Raw genomic sequence first — 20,574 nt, 5'->3', positions numbered from 1 at the left:
GGTAGGTATAGAGTTTGGAGCCACACATGTAAAATACCTGCTTGTCCACTCAGTTCAAACAAGCCTTTATTCCCTATTGGGGCAATTAGTTTGAAATAGCTGCTTTTACAACAACCATAGACACATACTGACAAGAAATTAAACATAAGAGCTGAAATACAAAACAAAATCTAAGAAGAACACTGATACAGTGTAGACTGATGAATAAATAAACAAAATGACTAAAGCAATAAAGGAATCAGTATTACTAGAAAAGAATAAATATAATTTCCTAGTTCAGGTCTAAACCCTTTCTATATGGTTCATATCATTACCGCATGAAGGTGAGCAGAATTAAAACTGCTTTCTGCAATGTTAACAGTAAAGACCGGAGCCATAGGAGCATTTTTCTGGTCTTCAACCAGCCTGGTAGACTGGTTACACCTCCACATTGATCAACACACACCCTAATCTATTAATATTACTTTCTTATGTATTTTTAATTTAACTGTTCTGTTTCTCCTCCAGGTCTGTCCACAGTGGAAGCCTACAATTATAAAACCAACGAGTGGACGTACGTCGCCTCCATGAACACACGACGCAGCAGTGTGGGTGTCGGGGTGGTTGATGGTAAGGATGAGGTTTTTGTGTGTGGCCTGGGGATCTTTACATGTTAATTACATGATTGCTCTGTGTTTATGCAATATGTGTGTTTTGTATGTGTGTCCCCACAGGTAAACTGTATGCAGTAGGAGGTTATGATGGCGCGTCTCGACAGTGTCTCAGTTCTGTGGAAGAGTACGACCCGATCACGGATCAGTGGTGTTATGTAGCTGACATGAGCACACGGCGCAGTGGAGCAGGTACACACACAATCGCACAAACCTACACAACAGTACACTCACCATACAAGTGCAGAAAAAAATCCAAGTATTCCCACTTGTAAACCTGTAAAAGGGATTTTGCAACTGTTTCCTATAGAGAAACAGCACCACTTGGTGGACCTTGTATGCAATTACACGAGGAAAAAGTTCCCAAAAAATCTACAATTTATAGATGCTCTTACATTGAGTTAAATGTCTACTGAAGAAGAAAATCAGCACATTCTGGCTTGAAAAAGATCATTCTTAAGATGCGATGAAATAAATGTTTATTGATTCCCCATTGGGGAAAATGTAGTTTTCACAACAGCTTACAGTAGAGCACCAAAGTAACGAGTAATATAGTGTCAATATGTAAAATAAAAGGCACATCTACAATCATTAAGTAAAAGTAGACCAAAAAAAAGTAGCATTAATATGTTTATATGCATACATCTTCACTTGTGGAAGGACTAAGTTTAACTGTTAAAAAAGAAAAACACAGTGTATAGCACATTGATGTAATAAAGAGATAAAGAGGTTATATTACCAATATTGCACATCTGAGGATAATGATAATGATATTAGAATTTAAATTGCAGTTAAAAGACAGAAGAAATCGTGTTTTAGAGTCTGACTGTGGTTGAAATGAACGCAGTGTTTTAACAAATGTAAATTTGTCCAGGTGTTGGTGTGTTGGGCGGTCAGCTGTATGCAGCAGGAGGACACGACGGTCCTCTGGTGAGGAAGAGTGTAGAGGTGTTTGAACCACAGAGCAACACCTGGAGACTGGTCTGTGACATGAACATGTGCCGGAGAAATGCAGGTGAGAGGATGACAGTAGACAGATTGTGTTATTGTCTGTGTGATGCTGGAAACCTGCAGAATTGTCTTCCTGCTCAGTGTGTTTTTAAACATACATCTGTCTGTTGATGTGTAGGTATACAACCAGGATGTTTTTTCTGCTGCTTCCATGAGGACCCTTTATATAAGGGTTAAACATTTTTTGTCCTGTTGAGGACATGATGACATGTTGTTGCCTTTTTTTTGTTTTTTTTTAGAAATGGGGGTCAAAAATTGGCTCCAAAAGACCTGAATCTGCAAAGTCAGATAAAACAATAATGACTGAGTTTATAAATACTGCTGTGGAGTCTCATGGGTCCTGGGTCCATGTAATATCCTCTGTCATGTTTTTCAGATCTGATCACTGGTGCAAAAGCAAGTGTCTAATAATGTTTTTGAATGTAATTTAATTCAATGCAGTGATATAATTAGACTGCCAGCCAATGAGTCTCTAGCACATCTGCACTGTGAATCAAACTAAAACAAAAAGCAGCTCTTTGTCTGCCAGGTTGAAATTTTGTCACAGTATCTGCTACTGTGCTGATCAGCCATCCTCCTCTACACAAAGCAGTTGCATTACAGCCTATTTATAATGAAATCAACAGGATAGAAGTGCCAGCAAAGTAAAAGAGGCCACATAACGACACATCATTATGTTCAATTTACAGTCAGTCAGATGACTCAAAGCCATTGGCACATAAAAAATCATCATGATGTGTTCAAATTTAACTTAGATTTTCCATAGTAATAGAAAACCAGACAGGGGCATCTCAAAAAGTTAGAATATCATGAAAAAGGTAATACACTCCTTTATTTAATTCAAAAAGTTAAATTTGCATATAATGTAGACTTAAAAAATAGGAAGTGAAATATTTCAAAAGATGTTTTTTTTTTTATTTTAATCTTGATGAATGCGGCTCACAGCTCTCAAAAATCCACTACATCAAAATATTTGAATATTATGGAAAACTCGTATTTCTTGTCATTTCTTTCTTTCACTTTGATGCTTTTTCTCTGGACAAATGTCAAGACAGCAGTCTTTCCCATGACTGTTGTGTGAACAGAACCATTAACCTGAAACGCCACATGGATGTGTGAAACACATCCATCTGGGAAACCTTCAATATACAGTGTTTGGGAAATGGCAGAGCCTTTGAAAAAAAACTCAGAGGGTGATTGGATGAACCTTCTGTCTGTCACATCTTTACGGGCCAATCTGAGCAAAAAAACACGTGATGTCGCTGCCGCTACCAAGGTGCGCGTGTGCAGCTACCGAGGAATAAATTCCATATAGAACTGCATAACACGAACCATGGCGACTGTAGACATGTCAGTACATGACTTTTGTCATTTTTGAAAAGAAAACAACTCACCGCTGTTCTTTGTTCTTCTTTTAACTAAGAAATGTCGACAAGCTCTGATAAAACTGGCGCTTTAGCAGCATCCACACTAATCTCTTCTGCCGTATCTACACCGTCCTCTTGTTGCTGCTTGCTTATATCATGACTGCGTCACGCCTGAAAGTACTGCCCCTCGTCGCTGATTGGTCTTGTCACTTTCTGGGCCCAAACGGTACAGGCGGGAGCTTTGCAAGATGGATTTGCCAGTAAGAAACAAGGAAACGGGCATATCCATCTGCTTTGAAAGACTTTGACAGCCTGAGTACATTGCACATTTTTTAAAGAATGCATTTTTCTCTCCTCCAGGTGTGTGTGCCATCAACGGGCTGCTGTATGTGATCGGAGGAGACGATGGCTCGTGTAACCTCTCCTCTGTAGAGTTTTACAACCCGGCCACAGACAAGTGGAGCCTCATCCCCACAAACATGAGCAACGGACGCAGCTATGCTGGTCAGTCTGATCGTACCGTCAACTCACAGAACATATTCCCACAAAAGGAACTTTTTCTCACATTTCACCTTTTTGTTTCTGACTCCTGCTTTTCTTTTTCCCCCTCATGCAGGAGTCGCAGTGATTGATAAGCCATTATGACCAGAGGGCTCTTATGTCTCACTGATGTCTGAGGCACATGAACAAAGGGGAACGGTGATGCCTGAGATGGGACACCTTTACTCCTTCCACGTAATAATCAAGGAGTCATCTGGAGAAGTTTAAACACAAACTGCTGCATTGTCAAAACATTTCTACAACATCCTGTCTTTTAATGACATAGCTGCACAGATTCAGAGCAATATCCACAGAGGACAGTGGGTTTATAAGAAACTCGTCTTGGTTTCAAACACCAAGCACAAACATGTGGCTGTATCAGCTGATGTAAGACTGACACAGAAGAACTGAAGACAAAGGGGCCAAATGGAGAGTTCAAATGCTTTCTGGTGTAATGACTCTACTTTGAAACCTGCAGACAACATAGGAGGGGTTATTTTTCAAATGTTAGACTTGTCTCAGCTCCCTTGAATTCAAATCAGCACAAAGCAAACACACAGTGTTGACAGAAGGTCATGATATGAACCTCCAGAGAGTGGTGGCAGTATTTTGAGTGTTTTTGCTCTCATCACAGAGGCCTGGACGTTAAGAGCTTCAAGATCTGTGAAAGAATGTAAAAAATGTCTTTATATGCAAATCAGAAATCATATTTAATATTTTTGAGATGTTTTTAAAGATGTAGAGAACCACTGCTGTGGCTTTATGCTCAGGCCGGTTGATCCGATTCGATGCAGTAGGACTTGATTCTGTCGTCGACACACTACTGATGCACTGATCACTTGCACTGATTGATGAGAGGCCAGCAGAGAAACGTCTGCCCCTCTGGCTGACTAACAAACTAGATAACTAGATTCTGCCTCTCTTACTGATCAAACATGTTGGAGCACTTACTTTGAGGCCAATAATGTCATCAGAAATTGTAAAAAGTGCCAGTTATATGATCAGTACTATGCTGGAGTCACAAAGTGTTTTTGTGACTTGTTTTTTTTTCCTGTTTCTTTTCCAAGGATGGCTACACAGGAGATAATTCTTTAATCTTAACTGATTTTAAAACATGGGGGACCACAGATACAGGGGCAGTTTCAAAAGGTTTTTAACATTATAATCCTCCAAACACTCACACAAGACGACTCAGCCAGACCATGAGACGACTCCCCTGTCGTTTGTTGTAACTTATGGGTGGAGATTCCACCGACACAAGATTTCACAGAGACTCGTGTAATCAAATGATCAAAGAAAATCAAATATGGAGAATGATTGTTGCCATCAGTTGGATTCTGGCGTGCATTCTGTCTCTCAGTGAAAAACAAAACAAGGGAGAGAATGTGGGTGAGATCTTGGCTGACATCAGGTAATGTTACCTGGTCTGATCACTCTCATTAGCTAGTGCTGGTCTTCTCTGACAGCCTGGCCTGGAATCAAAAATATCAAGCTTGCCCGATATCAGGGAGGCTCTGACTCAATAAAAACCACACATTAATGATTATTTAAACAATCTGTATCAAAAAGCCTTAAACTAGGTCATTCTCCCATGATTGTCAAGAAGCAAATCAGGCCTAAAAGTCGTGCTTAAAAACCATCTGGTGTGTAGCCAGCCTAAGAGAGCGTGTCAAAATACACTCCATCAACTCAGCTGTAAATTATAATGTAAAAGAAGCAGGTAGATATTTCCTATTTATTGTAAGTTTATTTCAGATGTATACAAATCAAAATGAGGTTTTCATTTCATCTTCTCATCTTAGTGTTACACTTCTCTCCTCATTCAGATGATAGTGGTTTTTTTAGGTCTAGTTCTTACTGACTGACTGGTGCCATCACTTTGAAGTAAAGAGATTTATCAATGCAGTCTTTTAAAAGATGTCTTCAAACATTTGCTTGTTTTTTTTTGCCTCTGATCTTCCAGAAATCATGGAATAACTTGAAGCTTTTAGCTGGAATAACAAAGTTACATAAAAAAAAAAATTAAGGACCATGGTGTTGTTTTTGTGTTATTCAGTCAAAATTACAAGTCATTTGTTCTGTTTTAGCCTAAACATGTGCATGTTGTCCAGGGTGGTATAAGCTTCATTCAGTTATTGTAATTTACACTCCTGGCCACTTTATTAGGTACACCTGTTAATGTATTTAGACATGTAGTCATGGTCAAGACGACTTGCTGAAGCTCAAACTAAGCATCAGAATGGTAAAATAAGGGAATTTAAGTGGCTTTGAACTATGCATGGTTGCTGGTGCCAGACAGGCTGGTCTGAAAGAGAGAATGGTCAGGAAAAAGCAGGGAGTGGTAGTTGTGTGGACAAAAATGCCAATGTTGCTGCCAATGTCCACCCCTTTTCCATCTTGTAATAGTTACTTCCAGCAGGATAATGCACCATGTCACAAAGCTCAAGCTATCTCAAACTGGTTTCTTGAACATGACTGAGTTCTCTGTACTCCAATGGCCTCCACAGTCACTAGTCACTAGATCTCAGTCCAGTAGAGCAACTTTGGGATGTGGTGGAACGAGAGATATGCATCATGGATGTGCAGCCAACAAATCTGCAGCAACTGTGTGATGCTATCAAGTCAATATGGACCTAAATCTCGGAGGAATGTTTCTAACACCTTGTAAAGCCACATTATGTAATAACCCTAACCATAGGACTTATTGTGGGCTCCAAGGTATGCCCTACCCAACTACCTTGCCCTAACTCTAACCGCTTAGTGGCTTAGAAAATGCGGCGTTATTACATGATGGATGGGAACTGTATTACATTATTACATAATGCGGCACTACACACCTTGCTGAAACTATGCCACGAGTTCTGAAGGCAAAATAGGGTCCAACCCAGTGGTGTACCTAATAAAGTGGCCTGTGACTGTATAAAGACGTTTAATTTTGAATAGTTGAATGAAATGAACTCAAACAGCAGGAAGTCAATGTGGCAAGCTTGTAAATTTTATTTTCATGTGTAAATGGTTGTTACTGATTGTTTTTTTAATCATCCTTTTTGTTAATGAGGAAACAACAGGGCAAAAAGCATTCACAAAGTAAGAAACATTTATAGATACATACAATATACTGATGAGATAAAACAGCATCACATGGAGGAAACAGGTCAAAGGAAGTCAGCAGAATTCAGTAACAAAGATGTCTTTAAGTAACCGTTTCATACAGAAATGTGTATCCAATCAATATAATTTTAAGAACTCAAAAGACTTGATTTAAAAATGACCACTTTGACCAGCTTGTTTTTCTTAAACTTCACCCACGATGAGCCGAGACGTTTCAGACATCTTTGAGAGCGACTTCTGCTGTGAACAATAGCTCAGGTCATGCATGTCGGATGAGTTAGTGAGACATGAAACAGACTGTACAGAGACAGAGACTGATGAATTTACATTTTACAACAAGAAGTTTTCCACTCTGCTGCAGGCACAATGACAAACAGAAACCTAGGCGCCAAACAAACAGACTGCTCTTGTTGTTTGACTAAAGAAACTGAAATAACTGAAAAGAAAAGCCCATCAGACGATGGACTGTTTCCACTTTTTGTATGATTAAAAACTGGAATGTTTTCAGATATGACACATCTGTCATTGGCTTTTCACCTTCCTGTTCAACTGATCTTATTTTGGTTTCAGCAGCGCCAGCATGAACATTACGCTAACAAACTGGTATAAACACTCCATCTGTAGAGAGAGTGTGGATGTGAAATTAGACAAAAGTACCTTAAATATAGACACACAGAGTCTCACCTTGGTTACCCGATACTGTAAAACCTCCAGGCAAACTTTTATTATTGCTGCTTCTTCATGGCACAAACAACAGAAACAACACATCATGTTCAGACTATTATGTTCTCTTTATGCCATGCAAGCTCACTACAGTACTGCTGCTAGATTAGCTTATTATTATTTGACACAGAGCGACAAAATCAAATCAGAGCACGTTCATGTTCGATTAGCCACACAGTGCTCGACTAACTTCTACAGCTGGTTTTACACTTTGTGAGTAGATACAAAAATGGTTATTATCATTGTCATTAACACACAAAATAATGGTTATGATAGTAATAGCAGTATTTATAGTTAATATAATTAAAAAAACACATTCTCAGGGCAGCACAAATGCAATGAACAAACAGGGGCCAAACGTAATGTTTGAAATAATTTAAACATTTCTGACATTCATTCCTTCGGGTGTTCTTTTGTATGTACAGTATATATTTATATTTGTATAGAAGTAGTGCTTCATTTTAAGAAAAATACAAATGAAAAAACACAAAAGGGCTGCATTCAGGGAATGCTGTGCAAATAACTTGTTTTTCTATAGCTCCAAACTTTTACTCACACAAACACGCCCTCCCTCCTTTTCTCCACAAGCATTCAGACACAAAAACTCTCATTCGAAACGTTTCACATCTCCCGCCCTCAGACAGACGACTGACCTCTGTCGACTGGTGAGTAAATGTAAAAGTACAACTCTGTCTCTATGGCCTTAAACATGTGACTTTACCAGCCAAAGATGTTCTGATAATAGAACTTCACTTGCAAAAACAACCAGGAGATTAAAAAACCCACCAGCTAAAGTTGGATATTCTTCGTCCCACATTTTAAATCCCGAAATGACTACCCGTGGCCTCTAGAAAGAAGAAACACACAGGAGGGCAACTTGTTGGCAAACTTTGGCCTCCTCACATGCCCTCATTTTACCTGCCAGCAGGAAATGAAACTTTGCTGGGTGAAAATTCAGCTGAGGATTGTTTTTGTGCCGGCTACTAATCAGACCCTCGGCACCGATACACCAGTTTGGGGAAAAATGTCAGACGAAGCTTCTATGTGTTTAAAATCAGTGCTGGCAGTGTTGGCACCTCATTGATACGACACGGCCTTTAAAGCTACACTCAAAATCCAACCATGAGAGAGAGATCTGTTCAGAAAGCTGCACAGCAACGTCTGAGACTCACGACAACTCTACACACAATTCCTTTTGCTTTAAGAGAAGCAGCAAAAGCAAAGTTGACCAGATACTGGCTCCACTCCTCAGCAATGAACACCCAAAATCCCTCAGAACCCGAAACACCTCAATGCAGCAAAGTGAACGAATGAAAAGACGAATACAAAAAAGAAAGACATTTTCAGATGATTTTTGCAGCAATCAAATCCATCAACATTATAAAATCTCCTCATGTGAGAAAGAAAGAATCTCATGAGCATCTTTAGTCTAATGCTACTTTTAAGTACATTCAGAAATACCAGATTTACCCACAAGAACTTAAAAACCCTTGCTCAGACCTAAGATTGGCATCGAGATGAGTTCTGTGATCGTCACACCTCTGCACCTCCTGGAGATTATTTCTCACTTCCTACACTCTGTTTCGGTTTCCACCTCTGCTCTCATGCCTGTCTAGTAGCTGCATGTAACTTGTATCGCATGTATCTGAATGAGCACAGTGATAGTGAGTTACTTGCTAAGGTTACAAGTCTGCTTTGAGGCAGTCTGTGGGTGCTTTAGAGGAAGGGATATGGCCTACTTCACCAGAGGAGTGGCGAATGGTTATGCTGTTTCTTGTCAACAGGTGATAACCATTGATAAATCATACCATAACATCTCTGGGTTTAGAGGCAATGACTAGCTGCATTCTAAATCTGGTGTGAATCTCTGGTCTGTCCGAGGTTTTAAAAGCAGCATTTTTTCTGGAAGAGGCTCATGGAAAACACAGTTTAGGGTTATTTTGCAAAGGAGAAATGCATCTGACAGCACATATGACGACCTAATGTACATCTGGAGATGAATATCGCCAAAATAGGAGAAAATAATTTGAAGAAAAGATTAAAGAAAAGAAAATCAGTCTCTAGAATCAGCCTCAAGTTCACACTGGGGTTAAATTCAATGTTTGTTTCTTTTTCTTTCTTTTTTTTAACATTTTCCTTTGGAGTACAACACATTTTTTTTTGTCACTGAAGAAACAACGTGAACAGTAGTGTCTCACAAACATGAACGTGTCACTTTTTTAACACTACACACAAACTCAAAATTAGTGAGTTTTAAAACCAGTCAGAAGGTGAGAGCACCCAGAATAAAAGAAAAGTGTCGTCTCGCACCAAGGAGGCTGCCGTAAGAAACTCCTTTAAGTGAGGCGAAACAGGAGCGTCCCAAAGAAAGAACAAGAGTCTTGAATAGCGTCTAAAAGCCAGTCTTCGAGCTGTCCAATAAGAAAAAAATATGAAGACAAAATATGGACAAAAGAAGAGTTAATGAAAGTAAAGGAGTCTGTATGTTTTTTTGTGTTCTTCTTAGAAGTCGAGGAAATGTGAGTGCAAACTCTGATAATGAAGACGAAAACAGTTCAGGTGAAGAGGATTCCTTTTCTTTGTTTTTAGACGATATGAAGTCAGACGAGGCAGCAGAGAGCAGCTGTGGCAGACAGGAGTGATTCATAAAGATACAGTGGTGTCATGCTGCGATCATGTCATGGGGGAAAACTGTAAATAAGCATGTCTTACATGTTCGTAACCTTAAGAAATTTAACTCCAAAGCATGAAATTAAAACCAAAATAAAAATCAGAACAGACTTATATGATTATTTTAACTAGAGAACAATTAGACATTTGCAATTTTGAGCTTTAAAGTGCCAAAACTTTTCTTAGTTTGCACAAAGGCCTGTGGACGTGCTGTGATTTTTGTTTTATTATTTAAGGAAACATCACTAAGAAAAGCTTGAGAGCTGAAATGATCAGATCACTTTTTTTTCAGCAGAGAGCGCTGTTAGTGCTGCAGCAAAAAACAGCTGATGTGGTGGGCCTTCTTACACTCAGGACGTTGACCTCTGAAAATGATCAAATTTTGTCTTCACAAGATTTGGCAAATTAGACCGACATTATGTATCAAAATCATTTGGGAGTCTTTTTTTCCTGCTATGAGATAACATGGGAACATGTCATTCTCATTTTCTGCTCATGAAAAGCTAACTGTTTTATTATGTCTTCAACTATCATGTTTTCTTCAAGGCTCAATGTTTGTGCATAAATGCATTTTTAGTCCCGATATATTTCACTTAGTGGAAGCTTAAACATTTCCTCTGAAATAAAAAAAACAGATTCAAGACCCAGACACACTTTGATTGTAGGTTAAAGTGGAATTATGAGTGTTAAGATGTCATATTGACTGTCGTATTGATTTTTAACCTTCATAAATGCCTCCTCAGTGCTCGGTAACTCTGAACAAGCACGTCACTTTGATTTAATTTTCTCCATGACATGATCGAACCACACGGTGAGGTCTGAATGAACATCTCCTCTCCAATTTGTGACGTTGTGTGAATATTGATGTGACGTCTGATGGGACCGATGAGGGGCGTTTCCTCCCTGCAGTGATGGTTGGTCTCTGAGGAAGGCGTGTCTAGATGGATTTGGAGGAATCCTGTTTGCTGATGAGAACCTCCAGGAGGCGGAGTTTAGCCTTGATCCTCTTGTACTCTCTGTACTCCTCCAGCATTGGCACCCGGTCCTCCTTCTGAACGTTCCTGCAACAGCAGAGGGAGATGGAGGAGAAGTTTTTTTTTTTTTATATACAGTAAAGCAGCTTTGTCCTCAAATTGACGTTTACTTTTCTCATCCTGGCATCTAGGGGTAGTTCTCTTTGAGCTTCAAATACTTTCTAATTGGCTGCTCCTGTGCCAAAGTACTGAAATAAATGCATTGATGAGCCACTAAACAGACAAAAATGCCTTGATCTGACAGAAGTAGGACATGAGACATGAAAATAATCTTCAGTGTATCCTTAAACAGTGAATAAGCATTGTTTCAGATACTGTGGTGACTAGCCTGAGGGGCAGAAATGTTTTTGTCTTACTGTGGGATATATCTATTTTGGTGTTTTCACCACACTGCCTCAAACAACCTTCAGAATGTATGTGTCTACCTGCACCAGTGTGAATTATTTCCTGTCAGTTTTTTGTGTATTCTAGCTGCAGCATCTTCATCCTACCTTCCATTACGCTGGTAAAAATCTTCTTCAAACTCCCGGATGGTCTTCCTCAGTTTCTTCTTCTCTGCTCTGGTTTTCCACAGCTGTTCCAGCAGCTCTGGCCTGAAGCATCATGGGAAACATGAGATGAGTTACACTCTACTTTACACTAATAGTCAAGTGTAGTTCATGACTCATTCTAACAGCGATCATTTGGACTTTAACACACATTTAACACCAGATCAAAAGAAGAAAAGTAGGACAGGAAGTGATGTCACCATGAGCAGGAAGTAAGCTGTGTTGGTGTGAGGAGTCAGCTGTAAGGATTAAAAAACCAGCATGAACGAAGCTGAGCAGGTGTATTGGATTAGCAATGTGTGTGCCTGAGTGTATGTATGTTTGTGTGTGATCTCAGTGACACATTAACCAGATTACTGATTCAGCAGATTAAACCAGTGTCTTTACTCTTCCTCACATTATTTCTGCTGATGTCAGCACAGGCAGCAAAGAGGAATCAGACACTGTAAGAACAATCAGGTTTTATTATGTATTTTTATGCCTTTTTTAAGTTTCATAGTGCAAGTATTGTGCTAAGCTTTAGATCAGTCTGTAGAATAAAAATAGTTGAACTTGTAAATATTGAATCAGTAGATTCTATGTTGTTCTATTTTATTGAGTTTTTTGAGTTATGGAGAATATACCGACACCAAGGCCCATAGACATAAACCACCTGAGACCCTTGGACTGAACAGGCCTGCAGTAATCAACTCGCACATCTTGATTCATAGACCCTCAAGTCAGGTGTCTGCATAAAGGTTTAGATCCACTGAGAGAGGCTCTATTGGAGTCTTATCTCCTTGTCATTTCAGCATGGAGCTAAAGGGGGTCAAAGCTGTGAAAATTGCGCTCAGTATCTTCTATTATCCAACTGTTTTTATTGGATTAGGATTTTTCATTAATTTTTATTTTATTCAACTTTCTGTTTTCAATTTAAGTTTTGTTTGAATTTGTTTTTACTGCTGGTTTGTAAGTTTAGTTTTTATTTTGCAAAAATGGTTTGTTTTAGTTTAGTTTTTATTAGTTTTAGAGTTAGTTTCAGTTTATTTCAGTCATATGGGATATTTGTTAGGGGTGTGACTCAAAAGCACCAGAAGAGTAAACATCATACAATCTAAAAAAAAAAAAATCAGTAAAATAAGCTACTGTTCCCGCGTTATTTTATTAGTTTATTTTTTTTCTTCAAATTTGATCTTTGAATACAACTCAAGACATAAAAAGACCACTGTGTGTAGACTTCAGTTCTATCAGATCTTTTTAAAACCTCCTGGCTTGAGTCAAAGACTAACGATATTTTGTCTCAACTTTTGTGTTATTCTAGTTGCACACTATACCATTTTTGTTCTTTTTTTGTAAGCCCTTATTTCCATTTAAGTTTCAGTTAACTATTTAAAAAAAAATTTTTTTTTTAATTTTAGTTAACTATAATAACCTTGATCAATTTGCTTTTTTTTATCAAACACACTTGGCAGGGAAAAATTTGAGAAAAATGTCACCACGTGTACATGTAAGTCTTCTTCTGAAGTTTTGGTAAAAAGGTCTTTTTCCTGACGCAAAAATACCAAGTCCTTTAAATCCCTTGATATTTTGGAAACATGACAGTCACAAAATTGTTTCTATCCTGATTAAAAGCCAAAGTGCAAAGCTGAACCTTTCAGATGAAATTTAAGACAGCACTGCATAGACATCTACTAACAAGCTTGTCCTTTTAACCCTTTTATTTTACAGTGACCCTCCTCAAAAAGCTAAATGTAACAGCTATTTATTTAAATTATAACGAGCATGTTTTCAGACAGAGGACAAAGATGATCAAAAAACACAAACTGATAAGTTAAAACATCTAGAACATGTTACTCCAATGCAAACTTACCATTATAGTAACTCGTTTACGTCCAATTATGTCTGAATTTTCTGTTTCTTGCTGTGTTTACAAAGGCATCACTGAGCACTTATCCTTTCTGATCTTTTCTTATCTGTTTCTCTTGCTTTATTAAATTTAAGTGACTCTTCTGGATGGTTAGATGGATGGGGTTTGATATATGTTGTTTGTGGTTTTCATTGTTGTATGAGTAACTGTTAAAATGTGGCCAGCTGTTGTGCAGCACAGAAGCCTTATTTACAAGAAAGTGTATCTGATCTCGAGGAGCAGATAGCCCTGTGGTTAGGTCGCACCCCATGTAAGCAGGCGGACCAGGGTCAAGTCCACTGTCCTATCTCTACGATAAAGGCATAAAAATCCCCAAAATTGATCTTTAACAATAAAAAAGTGTGCTGTGTCCTGTCATAAAGGACTGATGGTGAAAACTTTCAAATGAAAGGCAACATATCTCAGATTCCAAGTTAAGGAGTGTAAAACATTTCTTTAGTTCATATGGTTCATATCAAAATTATTAAAACACTTATGAATGTTGGCAAAAGCCTTGCCTTCGGCCAAATAAACCAGCAAAATGTTTTGTCCCTCTAACTTGGAATCATGTGCTGCCTTCCTTTTTTGCTAGAACTGTGGCTAGGGACTCTACTGAGAGTCTCATTGGTGAAACACAACCTCCCACTTCAACAAATGGTGAAGAACATTTTAAATTATTTATACAAAACTGCTTTAAAATGTTGATTTGAATAAATGTTAATTTTTTCCCCGACAGAGGTGATGATCAGAGAATTACACTAACTTTCCTTTTATATTAATGTTCAAACAGAAAAATGGCTGGATTATAGAACATGTTTGTGTGTGTTTCTGTGTGCGTTCGTACATGGACGAGGCGTTGGAGCTGGACAGCCTCAGGTCCAGCGCCAGCCTTCCCGAGCCCTCCTCCATCTTGGCTCTGTCCTGTTGGTTCTGGCTCCTCACAGATCCGTCAGTTGGTGTCACGATGTCGACGGCCATAATGACCTCGGGACTCTGCATCTCCTCCTCCCTCTCCTCCTTCCTTTCCTGTTGCTCTCCTACAGCTTCTTCTTTTTCTTTACGCTCATCCTCCTCCTCTTCCTTGATCTCCTCCCAGAAATGAGCTGTTTCGCCCTCGATGATTGGCTGGAGGGTCTGACTTCGTCTCTTACTGGAGGGGGAAACCTGGGGGGTGATGCAGGACAAATGTGTGTTCAGTGGGTTAATAAGCAGTGAAGCAGAATATGGCTAAAACATTAACTTGTGAGCTGGTAAAATGTAACTAATTCTATTAATAGCAGATTAATTAAATAAACTGTCATGATTAATAGATTTATTTTAGACAAACATTGCATACTCATCTACATGAGAAAACCTGCCTAAAATGCCTAAAAACCTCCATAAAACAGTTTCAACAGAAGTGGTTATTTTGCTGGCAGAGTAATTTTAGGGCTGTTGTGATGGACTGAATATGTTCGTGTGTTTTTCTTGACTTACTGTGATTGGTGTAATGCTAACTCTGGTGAGCATCTGTTTGACCAATCTGTAGCGGTCATAAAGAGGCTTCACCACCAGACGCTCCTCTCTAGTTGCCTAAAGACAGAAATAAGATGAGTGAAATGGTGAGAAATGTTTTGAAAAGCACACACAAAAAACACGTCACAAACATGTCAGACGGTAACTCACTGGTCGACCATGCAGGCCTTCATAGTGCAGCAGGTTCTTCTGTAGAACTGTTTTCTCAGAGGACAGCTGCTCCTTAGTCATCTTCTGCAGAAACACATTCAGTTTTTATTGCCACTGGGACAAAAAATTAAACATACTGTAACCCACAATGCATTGTAAATGCTGCTTACCTTGATGTCATCAGGCCAACCGTCCTCCTGCCTCTTCCCTTTGACTCTGCGCTGGATGATCTCCAGTGTCTCCTCCCTGGTGGGACGCTGTCCCTTCACCTCTGCTGCTGCATCGTAAGCACCCTGATCAAGGGTGGAGCCGAAACTCTTGGGTAAGGTGTTGCTCCGAGGACGAGTGTGGGGACCGAGCTCGCTCTCTGCACGGTGCTTGGCATCTGAGGATGAAGGAGATGAATGGTGGTGAGGACGGAGATGAACGACAGAAATATGGAAAGAGGCAAACAGGATAAAAATGATAGATGTAATTGTGACAAGAGAAGATGTTCCAAGAAAGCAAAACCCTCAGACAGCAAATAAAAAAATCTCTCAAAGGACAACCAGACATGCAGGAGTCTGAAACACAGCGGCAGTGGTCAAAGTCAGCCAGTCACGATATGAAGAGATAGACATGCATGCTTAGACACTAAACTAGATATACACACATACCCTGAACAAAACATATTACCACGCCCAGTCAAAACCAATACACAGCAAGCAAAAAAAATATCCCTAAGAATAAAACGAAGATTATTAAAGCTTACAAGACAATCTGATGTTTATACACGAGGACATACTAGGCTGCTAATAGCTTTATATGTCCATACAGCCCTTTTCTACATGCATAAAGCCTAAACATTTCTGATATTTCAAAAACATGTTCCTCATGACTTTACCCTAACTTCTCATCCAGCTCAAGACTAAAACAGGATGGCTGGGGGAGTGACGTTTATAATCTGCTCCTGCTGCATGATCAGTTGAAGTTTAAGCATGAAATTACATGTACCCTGTGTAAACATGACTGACCTCCATTGCATTTTTTGTACTTTCTGTCTTGCCTGAGACACCTCTCTTATCCAACAGGGAAAATTTCCTGCTGTGCAGGACATGAGTGAGTGAGTGAGCAACTCAGGGAGATTGTTTGAAAAGGGCTTGTGTAAAGCTTTACCTTCTTCTGCACTGATCTTATTAAAGATTATTAAACTGACTTGAAGAAAAACCTACTGAGCTCAGTAAAACATGATTTTATAACATTGAGTAATTGTTCGTATATTTGTCCTTATTATCTCAAGATTAGTGAGAGAATATAGTCCCTTTGTGAATAAACAGAAAAATGTCCACAGTGAAAAAGAACAGCTTTAGTGAAAGTGATCATAAATTTTCAAATACACTCAGCAAATATTCAACATCTTAAATTACATTTAAATGTCAGTAAAAGCAAAATGAACCCACATAAAATTGCTCCTCTCATCTCCTGTCTCTTCACACTTTTGAGGGATACTGGTCCATAAATGTCTCACCCAAACATGCTTTTTATAACAAGACATGCACCAAAGCAAAGAAGCCAGAAGTTCTATTGATGCTGCCTCACTGTGACTGTATGTGGCAGTGTATGTTATGTCTACTTACTGAGGGGTTGGTACTTACTGAGGTGAAACGGTCTAGAGCTCAGGCCTGAGTAGGGGTGGGGTGGGGGGGTAAGTGTGTGATGGGGGGGTGAGCAGATAGAGGAGGATGAGGAGCAGGAGGAGGAAGGGAAGAAGGGAGCATGGTGGCGTCTGTATGAATGCAGCAAAGCCTGGTGCCTCAGCGTGCTTCTGGGTAAAAGGTGGTGCTGGCGTCCTGGTTGGCCGATCAGTCAATCAATCAATCAATCGGGTCGTTGGGCGATTGGAGGAGGGGAAAGGAGAGTGGAGAGCGGGTGCTCGCGTTATTGTTGTTTTCAATTTTGATTTGTAACATTGAGAGAGAGATGTTTCGGCCACTGCGTTCTCCAAGAAGAAGAGCCGCCACCTCACAGGGAGGGTGGACGAGTGTCATGAGGTGCGTTCAGAACCATGAAATGATGTACAAGAGACACGACAAATTGTATAAAGTAACTAAGTATAAAATAATCATATTTTATTTAAAGGCAGGAAAATTCAGATAACATAAGGGAACAAACTCTACTGCTGCAGCGATTTAAAATTGATTATAAATTGGTTTATTCTGAAATACTTTGCAGTCTGTTGATATAACGTCTTATCCAGCATTTCACTTCTCTGATTTCACCTCATGTGTAATGAATGTGGATTCACAAGGACGCACCAGCACACTGGAGGGTGGGAGCCACGCGTGTGAGAGCCACGTCTGTGTGTGTTTGTGTGTTTGCAAGTGTGTGTTAGACCAGCATACATGCAATGTTGTTACAAAAGTCAAAGGGTCGGAATGAGGAGGGTCAAGCTGTTCAGGATGGCTATCCAACAGGATGGCACTGAGACACTCTTACCTCTGTAAACACAGACATGAATGCGCATACTGAAAAAAAAAGAGCCAGTGAATCTACCTTTAATCTGCCTTCGGATCTTGGTGAGGTCAGTCATCCACTTGAGGACTTTGGGGTTAGCTGCCTTGTCACCATGTGAGGGCTGCATAGCAGGAGAGGGAGAGTGTCACTGAACAGGGCGTAAACACTTCAAATTACCAATGCCAATGCCAATGATTTATGGGGATAATTTTTAGGAAGCGTAAATAGTAACTTTCAATATTTCTGCATTTCTTATACCAGATGCAAATTGTGCAGGTATTCTGTATGTTTAATATTGGGTATGTACAATAAACATACTTTAAATACTGTAATTCTTACATCTATTCACATTTCTTCTATTTTTGAATGGTTATATAATGTAGGAGAGTAACTGCAATGCCAAAATTTCAACCCAAAAATACATCAATTAATCAATTTAAGGTGGGAAAAAGTTAAGACTTCATGTCAAGTTTGTAATCTGCTAAGGACATATTAGGAACAGATAAAGAAAATATACAGCATATTAACATACATTCTTAAATTTTAAACTGTTTAATGATTTGCCAGATGGAAGTCACATATCCATGCCATGAGAACTATGAGAGTAGCTGTAGACCGGATATCTTTGATGGCCACTCTTATTGCAGACTGTTTATCTGAGACACCGTCACCGTGGAACGGAAGTGCTGTAATTTGACGGTAAATTTTTTTATTTGCAGTCTACTTTTTTCCTAAACAAAGTCTAGCAGTTACATTCACAAAATAACCACAATGCAAACATTACAGACTAAGCAACATTTCATAAATAAAACAAAGGAGAAGATCAGAGGTTGAATCTGCGATTAAATTGTGTATAGACCCATTTTACAAGTAGTTACAATGACTTTAATTAAGCTCAAGCTAAAGCCAGCATTGCTAACGAGCTTCATAATTAGGTTGACTACCTAAGCCAATGTAGTTAAATTAGCTTATGCAATCTGAGTTTTAGCAAATGTAGATAAAGCTAATGAAGTTTTGCAGGTCAGGTTTTTACTTTTTACTTTTGATATTACCTTAACACTTACTCTAAACAGAAGTTTAATCCAATTTCATTTCCTAAGTATTAGAGTGTATTTCTGTTCCGAAAAAGACAGTGTCTCAGATGAGCGGTCTGTGAGGGTGGCCATTAGGGGTAAACTACTTAACACAAGCTCGACAGCCAGTCTTTGATTGTTCACAATCAGTGGAGCCATTTGGTAACAAAACCCTTGCTGAAGCCAGTGTGGGAAAAAACAAAAACATCTTTGCCACCTGGAAAAGCTTTCAGCATGGATTTTACTCTTCTTTAAAAAAGATAGTTTTGGGGCGCGCTGGTAGTCAAGTGGTTAAGGCGCGCGCCATGTACCCAGGTGACCTGGGCCCAAATCCGGCCCGTGGCACCATCTCCTGCATGTCTCTCCCTGCTCTCCTCCCTGTTTCCGACTCTATCCACTGTCCTATCTAATAAAGGCAAAAAGGCCAAAAATAAATCTAAAAAAGATAGTTTTTTCCAGTTCTGATAAAACTGCCACTATAGATGTATCCAAAACATTGTTTTTGTGGCTTGCAGCCACTTCAACTAAGCTAGCCAGTAGCAATCCCCTCTTTTTCCCTGAATGACGCGGATTGGTCCAGTCATTCTCCAACTGGGTACAAGCTTATACACTGACACTTTGCAAGATGGATCCACCTGATGACAGACATGGAAGCAGTCTACTTCGCAAGGTTAGTTTAATGTTTTTGTTGTTTGATTTCTAGTATTTCATAAGTACAGCTGGAGTTAGGGATGATATTGCTTATTTTGTTTTATTCATTTCATTTTTTAATATATGTCGGGGTGTTTTTAGTGTCTTTATTTACAGAGGAGGACAGTGGATAGAACCAGAAAAAAAACAAAGGTTTGATATGGGCCGTAATATGACACCTAATGAGAGGAAAAATGTGACTTTTCTTTGTGTTCCTTAGTATTTTACCTTATAATTTCTGTCCTTCTCAAACTGCTCTTCAAACTGTTTGATTTTCTTCTTCAGGTGTTGAAGTTTCTTGGTAAGTTGGTGGGTCACTGAATCTCCGCCTCTCATCGCCTCTTTGGAGCCAAACGATGCTCGCCTTGGCCTAGAGGGACAGAGTGTACACAAGTTTCACTAAAAATGAACACATATTTTTTCTCAAGCAAAGACCACAAATTATTTCTGATTGAGCCTACGATGATACTCTAACTGTACCTCTGTGCTTTGGTGGGTGAGGTGGCATCCAGGTCCTGCTGTAGGAACCGCTGAGCTCCGTGCACCCCGAAGTCGAGAAAGCGCCGTGCCAAGAGGTGAGGGTGAGAGCGGGAAGAGGAGGGGGAGGCGACTTGCCCTCCTTCCCCCTCATCCTCCTCACCTTCCTCCTCCAGGGGCAGTGGGGGCAAGGGGACCATGCGTCCAGCAAGTGGGGAGAGTTGCGCCTCTCCACTCTCGCTGTCGTCCTGCCATGATTTGAAAGCCGGGACAGGATCTGGAGAGAAGGGGAGAAGAGTCAGAGAGGGTAAACGGAGGTGAGAAAAGGATGCATAAGAAATAGAAATACAACCCTTTGATTAGAAGATCATGGCACATGAGGTAAGTGCTGTACAAATTAAAAAGATGAACACAAAAGCTGCCAAAGAGGAGGCTTCTTCTTCACTTTTCTGCTGACTCACTTCCTGCCTGATTAGCGTGTCTTGACTGCCAGTGCTACGGTAATAAGCTGAGCGGAGAGGGGGCAGTATAAAGGGGGAATTGTGACAATAACAAGACAGAGATGAAATATAGAGAAAAGTGAAGTAAATGGGGGGAAAAAGCATGTTTAAAGAGGAAATGCATCCTGGTGAAACTG

The 20,574-nt window shown here is 39.6% G+C and overlaps 2 protein-coding genes across 7 annotated transcripts in view; one reads left to right on the top strand and one right to left on the bottom strand.

The window, feature by feature from the left end:
- klhl3 (kelch-like family member 3) overlaps positions 1-5,598 on the top strand; it is a 38,556-nt gene extending 32,958 nt beyond the window's left edge. For all 3 annotated transcript variants that reach the window (XM_041798295.1, XM_041798294.1, XM_041798296.1), the window contains 5 exons: positions 508-609; positions 714-842; positions 1,525-1,665; positions 3,389-3,532; positions 3,645-5,598. In XM_041798295.1, the coding sequence (XP_041654229.1) occupies positions 508-609; positions 714-842; positions 1,525-1,665; positions 3,389-3,532; positions 3,645-3,673 (545 nt within the window). In that variant the 3' untranslated portion in view covers positions 3,674-5,598. The remainder of the gene's footprint in view (positions 1-507; positions 610-713; positions 843-1,524; positions 1,666-3,388; positions 3,533-3,644) is intronic.
- A 943-nt stretch (positions 5,599-6,541) lies between these two features.
- fam13b (family with sequence similarity 13 member B) overlaps positions 6,542-20,574 on the bottom strand; it is a 108,798-nt gene continuing 94,765 nt past the window's right edge. For 3 of the 4 annotated variants that reach the window (XM_041798290.1, XM_041798292.1, XM_041798291.1), the window contains 10 exons: positions 19,941-20,214; positions 19,689-19,830; positions 17,737-17,818; positions 16,839-17,033; positions 15,375-15,589; positions 15,205-15,288; positions 15,016-15,111; positions 14,384-14,703; positions 11,598-11,699; positions 6,542-11,133 (listed from right to left, as the gene is read on the bottom strand). In XM_041798290.1, coding sequence (XP_041654224.1) covers positions 11,010-11,133; positions 11,598-11,699; positions 14,384-14,703; positions 15,016-15,111; positions 15,205-15,288; positions 15,375-15,589; positions 16,839-17,033; positions 17,737-17,818; positions 19,689-19,830; positions 19,941-20,214 — 1,634 coding nt within the window. In that variant the 3' untranslated portion in view covers positions 6,542-11,009. The remainder of the gene's footprint in view (positions 11,134-11,597; positions 11,700-14,383; positions 14,704-15,015; positions 15,112-15,204; positions 15,289-15,374; positions 15,590-16,838; positions 17,034-17,736; positions 17,819-19,688; positions 19,831-19,940; positions 20,215-20,574) is intronic. The other variant, XM_041798293.1, reaches the window with a different exon arrangement.

The sequence above is a fragment of the Cheilinus undulatus genome, linkage group 10 (assembly GCF_018320785.1).
Source record: "Cheilinus undulatus linkage group 10, ASM1832078v1, whole genome shotgun sequence".
NCBI classification, from domain to species: Eukaryota; Metazoa; Chordata; class Actinopteri; order Labriformes; family Labridae; genus Cheilinus; species Cheilinus undulatus.
This window is presented reverse-complemented; position numbering and strand designations above follow the sequence as displayed.